The 6,912-nt window shown below is 32.8% G+C and overlaps 1 protein-coding gene across 1 annotated transcript; it reads left to right on the plus strand.

Moving 5' to 3' along the window:
- Window positions 1–3,188: 3,188 nt before the first annotated feature.
- GPT2 (glucose-6-phosphate/phosphate translocator 2) lies at window positions 3,189–5,749 on the plus strand. The gene is made up of 5 exons (XM_022860338.2): window positions 3,189–3,909; window positions 4,070–4,295; window positions 4,389–4,611; window positions 4,929–5,142; window positions 5,482–5,749. The coding sequence occupies exons 1-5, from the start codon at window positions 3,391–3,393 to the stop codon at window positions 5,491–5,493; spliced, it is 1,194 nt and encodes a 397-aa protein (XP_022716073.1). The 5' UTR covers window positions 3,189–3,390; the 3' UTR covers window positions 5,494–5,749.
- Window positions 5,750–6,912: the final 1,163 nt, after the last annotated feature.

The following is a 6,912-nucleotide window of genomic DNA, read 5'->3' on the forward strand; positions in this document are numbered from 1 at the left end:
TGCAATCATTCTATTTAAATAGGACATATAATTTACAAATTTATGGATCTCATCTTTTCTTTTTTTTGTATAACCAATAACATCGGTGGCAGATCGTAAGCATAGCATGGAACGGCTTTCCACCCCACCCCCCCCCCCCCTCCCCCAAAAAAAAATTTTTGGACACCCTATACTATATTTTCTGCAATTATTTCATTGAAATTAAATTAAATTAAGTTGGCTCACATTAAAATTATTATTTTTTAATTTTATTTTTAATTTTGAATTTAATTTTATGCATTATAATTTTTAAAAAATAAAATCATATTATAATTTGTCTATTTATTGAACTAATTATTCACAATCCTTTAAAAATAATAAACTTGTTACAAATATTAAGTCCTATTTATATACATTTAACAAAAATAAATTAACTTTTAAGTTTCTTTAAAGATTTCAAATATTCAACCAACTACTAAAAGTACATTATTTTTTTCTTTTAGCCGCACACTTACCTTATTTTATAATCGTTTTCAATTTTTTTTTATCTGATAAAATTTGAAATGAACTATTTTTAAAATTTTAGATTCTTCATTTTTAAAAAAGTATCTGTATTTAATACATATGCAATAAAAGTAAGTATAGAAGTTGAATAATTAAAACATATCAAAACAAAATTAAAAAAATAAACATATTTGTGTTAAATATGTACTCAAATCTAATATTCATTTTGAGTTTAAATAACATAACAAATAAAAAAATATATAATTTGTTCCTTTAAAATTAAATGTCAAAATTTGTCGTTGAATAACCTTTCAATATAATTTGGATCTAATTTATATTGAAATTTTTTAAAAAACTAAAAAAAACATCAATAATACCAAAACTTTTACTTTTTTTTGTGATTTGTTAACCAAGTCGTGAGTTGGCATTGATGGAGGGAAATAGAGGTTGATTTGGGGAAGATGGTAAGAAGGGAATGAGAAGGCTGGCAAGGAAACATAATTACTGCGAGAAGGAAGCACAGAACAGAGAGTAACTGTAGGATGGTGAGGAAAGAGTGGAAAACTGAAAGACAAACTTAAAGACATAAATACCCTTCTTCAAATACCCAACTAGTTAAATGAGCTCGACCGCTCATTGCTTTCATAGGTAAAAATGGTGTAAGAACAACTGTACATCGACCAGTTCAAACCAGTTATGTGGCGTTGAGTAAGGGTGATAAGGGATCTATCGAAATTAATTTGATTATTCCAGTTAATGTATAATCTTTTGGATTTTAAAAAATTTAATTTTAATTCAAATCGATTTTTTTTTCAAACCAAACTAATTGAAATTAAATTTTATTAATTAAATTTGATTGATTTATATTTAAAAATTATTTATTATTTTTATATTATTTTTAATGTATTAAAAATTTAAATATAAAATAATTATTTGTATTTTAAAAATATTGAAAAAGCTAAACTCTTTAGGGTCTAATTTCCTATCTCAAAAGGATCCTGCCGACCCGTTTGCAGCAATGATGGGTTGGTGAATTGTTGGCAATATCACCCTCCTAATCACCAAACCAAAACCTACAGCATTCCATTGGCTGTTGGGATTGTTTGGCAACTATATATATCATCTGGCACTCTCATGGGGTCCAAAGGACATGCACTGGTTACACATGTGAAGATCACGTGATTACAATACTCCCCTTTCTCACCTAACCCAATTCCAATTGCTACGCAAATTACAGTCTTCGGTCCAATGTCGAAACAAAGACATGATCACGAAGAAAACAAACGAGTATGTGCCAAATTGAACTACTCAATTTACATCTTGCACCAGCCGTCAAAAGGGTAATCAGCCGTTAAAAGAGTTGAAAGATTTTGATCCGTCCAAAATAATAATGCATGAAAAATATCACAAGAAACATTGGGAATAAACATCAACGATCAAAAGGCATGCAATTTGACAGGTGTAGATAAAGGTCTGTGTAAGATTTTTCTTGCTTGGAATCAATTAATAAAATTCTAGAGATGGTCTTCACATGTTCAATCATGGGCGCCGCTGCAAGAAAATTAGCGGTGAAGAATTGAGAACAAGTTATGGGATGTTACGTCAATCTTAGATGGCATGAATTATAATTGGCATGGCAAGACAGATTATATGAAATATTTTTGAGAATTTGATGGCTGTTGCTGCAGCGATTGTACGTATCTCTGATTTTGCCAAGATGGAAACAGAAACAGTGGCTGCTATGATTTTTGTGGGGTAGAAGAAATGGAAAATATCAAACGAGGAACGTTCAATCTTTTTAGGGTAGCGGCAACCGTGAATTTGTCGATCAAGTTGAGGTTGGGATGGAACTTGGAAGCTTAATTTTGAGCATTTTTCAAGAAACACTGTAGGAAATTTCTTATAAGTTTGACTGTTTTCCACGTTCCAAATTTTGCAGCTGGAAAAAAAATTTGGGAAAATAATGGCTGAGATTTTCCGAGTTTGATAGTTACAAAACCCAGTTTAGGACAAAAGAGGAAGTCGAAAATTTCAATTTGAGCACATGCACGCGTAGCATAAATTGCATGTTTTACTAATGTAGAAACTACAAAGTCAAAGTCATTCCATTCTTAAATCATTTTCAATATTTATGTAAAAATAACCTCTGGGTTGGAAAATAACAAAGTATATTACAATTTACACTTAAAAGTTAATAAAATCTTAATATATTGGTAAAAACTAAAAATTTACATTATTTTGACTGTCAAGATTGTAATTTTGTTTGAAATAGTAATTGAGAATTTAATTTAAGTCCACTATTGATAATTTATAGGTGAATTGATTTTTCTTTTGAGCTTAAAGTCCAGGAAACTTTTATTTTGTTCCTCTCTATGTAAGAAAAAGGAGAAGGGAAATTCTTTTGAGTGTTCAATAGTAAAATTTTCTTATTATTTTTTTAATTGTAAATATTGTTTTCCTTATTCAACCAAACAGAGAGCAGGAGAAAGAAATTACTGGTTTTTCCATAGCAAAAGTTATAGATTTGATTAAAAAAAAAAGATTTTCTTTTTTTAAAAGAAAACATAGCTGAAGGATATTTTTGTAATTCCAAAATTATCTGACAGTGGTCCAGTGAAAAACCCCAGGCCGCCCCGCGGAGTCATCTTCTGTCCTCTACTCTTACCCTGACTTCCCTATAAATCCCCTCTCTGCTCCTCCCTTCTGTCCTCCCCAAACCAAACCAACACCGTCCATTCATTTCCCTCTTGCATTCTCTAGCCCCTTTTCTCTAGCTAAGCTTAATTCTGTTGAATTCTTCTTTAAAACTCTACATTCTCTGTCTGACTTGTAGATTTTCCAAGAAACATCACATCCCTCCCAGACTATATCTCACTTCACATTCTTTGAAAAACATACAAGAACACCATGATTTCTTCAATAAAACACTTCCCATCTTCTTTCACTTCTACAGATTTCTTACGCAAGAAACATTCAATCACCAGACAACAATTTTCTCCATTACCCATTATCAAGAACGTCCACAATGGCTTCCCTAACCAATCTTTCTCTTCTCAAAAACCACTACACGTTGCCTCCATTGAGAATCTTGCAATCTCGAATAAGACCCAACAGAGGAAAACAGAGTGCCAGGCTTATGAAGCTGACAGGTCTAGGCCTCTGGACATAAATATTGACTTACCAGACGAAGAAGCTAGACTGGTGGCAGCTAAAAGGATTAAGATTGGAATTTACTTTGCTACTTGGTGGGCTTTGAATGTAGTTTTCAATATATATAACAAGAAGGTTTTGAATGCCTTTCCTTTCCCTTGGCTTACCTCTACTCTGTCTCTGGCTGCTGGCTCTCTTATGATGCTCATATCTTGGGCTACGAGGGTTGCTGATGCTCCTAAAACCGACTTTGAGTTTTGGAAGACCCTTTTCCCTGTATGTTTTAACTCTTTCCCTTATACTTTAACATGTAGGAAAATATGAGAAATTTGAATTTTAATGCTGCAAAAAAGAATGGAATGTTAAGTGGCAAAACAGATTATATGAAGATATAGAATTCTGATTTAAAGATTTGTTGATGTGTGGTGTCTTTTAGGTTGCGGTGGCACATACCATTGGGCATGTAGCAGCAACTGTGAGCATGTCAAAGGTGGCAGTTTCATTCACTCATATCATTAAGAGTGGTGAACCTGCTTTCAGTGTTTTGGTTTCAAGATTTTTATTAGGGGAAGCATTTCCACTACCTGTTTACTTGTCACTACTGCCAATTATAGGAGGTTGTGCACTGTCAGCTGTGACTGAGCTCAATTTTAACATGACTGGTAAGAATGCATGATTTCCCTTACCCCCCCTATGATAGAAATTTGTGTCTCAATTTTACAAATACTGAGTTTGTGTTGCTGTTGTGTTTATAGGTTTTATGGGGGCTATGATATCAAATTTAGCATTCGTGTTTCGGAACATATTCTCAAAGAAGGGGATGAAAGGCAATTCTGTTAGTGGGATGAACTACTACGCATGTTTGTCTATGTTGTCTCTTTTAATTCTTACACCTTTTGCAATCGCTGTTGAGGGTCCTCAGCTATGGGCTGTAGGCTGGCAGAAGGCAGTCTCACAAATTGGACCCAATTTTGTCTGGTAATCATCATTACCTTTCCTTTAACTGTTGTTTCAGTCTTTCTGTTACTCCATTTCTTGTTTGTTGCTATTGGCATGGAAAATTAAGCATATGATAATTAGGTACTTCGATATGCTTATGTCTAGGGTCGGCTCTCATTTTTTGCACTTTTTATGTCCTACGTGTTTGTGGGAGTGGGACGATGATTAACCTTATCTTAGCTGTTTTTAATTTATTCAAAAAGCTTTATGATGTGATCATTTTTATTCAAAATAGCCATTTTTTCTCCCATTTAGTTTGTTGCTAAGAAAAAATGTGTGGTTCTGAATTCTTACAGGTGGGTGGTAGCTCAGAGTGTCTTCTACCACTTGTATAATCAGGTTTCATACATGTCTCTGGATCAAATTTCTCCCTTGACATTTAGCATTGGAAACACAATGAAGCGAATTTCAGTTATAGTCTCGTCCATCATCATCTTCCACACACCCGTCCAGCCTGTTAATGCCCTTGGAGCTGCCATTGCAATCCTTGGGACCTTCCTCTATTCACAGGTATATTCTCTACTCTCTTTTCGCAATTTGACTTTCCAGAATTCTTTTGAGATTTTGGGACTAAAGTCTGGTAGACAAGGGACAAATTTGCTTTCAATTAGGGGGCAAAATTCGTCAGAATGGCTTTTCAATGTACTTTTGGGCCATCGAATAGCAGTAGAAAGAATCAAATCAAGCACTCCCTGCTTTTGAAACACTAATGTTAACCTGTTTTTGAATTTGAGTTGAGTGCTCCTGAAGATGGAATTTTCTTCAGTTGTTAAGATTTCATCTAATACAACATTTTTAGTTTAATTTGAGTTAATCTCTAATATGAAAGATGATGTATGCTTTCTGCAGGCAAAGCAGTGAGAAAGTGAGGCATTTCAAGATTTTGGTGACTTGACATATTACAAAGCACGGCATTTCCTCTTCAAGATGGAAGCAATTAACGAGTTTTCATGACAGTCTTGTACCCTTTAATGCTGCCCATAAACTAGTAGATTTTACATTCCTTTTGTTTTTCAATTTGTAGATTGCGAAGAAAATGCCATTGTATTTATTTTGAAATAAGGCCTGTTATGTTTTGAGCTATGATAATGATGAATGTTGCGGGTTTCATGATTGATTCTTTTCCAGTTTAGAAAAATATAGAATCTAAATGGTATGCCAAAGATTCAAAGAAAGAAATTGAAGGAGCAAAGAAAAGAAGCCCTAAAATGATTGGACCTGTTCAGATACCCATTTCAGTTTCAACAATGTCCTCACCCTTCCAACACCCCTTTCACCATATGTCTGTTCTATTTTCCACCAAAATTCTTCTTTACTACTTTTACCAATCTACTACAACCATACTGGTATTTCGTTTTTCGGTTTAGTGGCCAAAGAAGCATTTAGAAAGACATAAGGGCTTGGTTTCAAATTAAGCCTTCCCTCACTTGTAATAGGTCTTTGTTCTCTCTTGAAACCAAAAAGAAAAAAAAAATGAAAAACAACCATACTGGTAATTTACACGGTTTATTGGGTAAGTGAATCATGATCCTTATGCTTTTGCTTGATTGAAAGGATAAAAAAATGAAAATGAAAATTTTGTTAATTTAATGAATAAATTTTAAAGTAAAAATTTATTATTAATTTTAATAATTAGATTAACGAATTTTTCACCATCTAATTCTTTCCATCATTTTTATAAAGTAAAATCTTAAAAATGAGATGTCACTGCCTGTACCGCATGCGAGTACCAAAGGCGAAAGTGTTCTTCAATTTATCCTCTTGTACCTTATTTCCTAGCTGACCAAGCCCAAGTTTTCCTAAATGCTCACAAATGATTTGGCGTAAGCAAAATTCCTAAAGAGACTAGCGTGCGAACTCGTGTTATGCCGAAGCATAAAGATAGTGATACTTTAAAAAAATGTAATTTATATAGAATATATCTAAGATGAATGTTGATTTTATATTTTCAGGTTAATGCATAAGACTCTTTACAATTTTTATCTATAGCACTATAGGTTGTCTATAACAATATGCATATAAAAAAGTTGACAAATTTGCAAAAACTATGTTCATCAACTGAAAAAGCATAAGAACCCCATTCAATTCATCAACCTTTGCTTCCATAAACAGTATAAGAAATCCATCAGTATTTAGTTCCTTAATTGAAACTTTATGATTTTTTTTCAAAACATAAAAGAATCAAATTTAATTAGAAAAATGCTTAAATATAATAAAATAAGAGATCATTTCCAATTACTCCCCATTTGAAGAAGACATTTAATGCTATGTTTAGTTGAC

The sequence above is a fragment of the Durio zibethinus genome, chromosome 26 (assembly GCF_047325235.1).
Source record: "Durio zibethinus cultivar Kanyao isolate XHJ-2024 chromosome 26, ASM4732523v1, whole genome shotgun sequence".
Taxonomy (NCBI): Eukaryota; Viridiplantae; Streptophyta; class Magnoliopsida; order Malvales; family Malvaceae; genus Durio; species Durio zibethinus.

What these genes read in the sequence shown, in the direction of transcription:
- GPT2 (XM_022860338.2), top strand. Translation starts at nt 3,391, where the DNA reads ATGATTTCTTCAATAAAACACTTCCCATCTTCTTTCACTTCTACAGAT. An exon ending in GCTCAATTTTAACATGACTG is followed by an intron (nt 4,296 to 4,388) that starts GTAAGAATGCAT and finishes TTGTGTTTATAG; the next exon opens with GTTTTATGGGGGCTATGATA. An exon ending in ATTGGACCCAATTTTGTCTG is followed by an intron (nt 4,612 to 4,928) that starts GTAATCATCATT and finishes GAATTCTTACAG; the next exon opens with GTGGGTGGTAGCTCAGAGTG.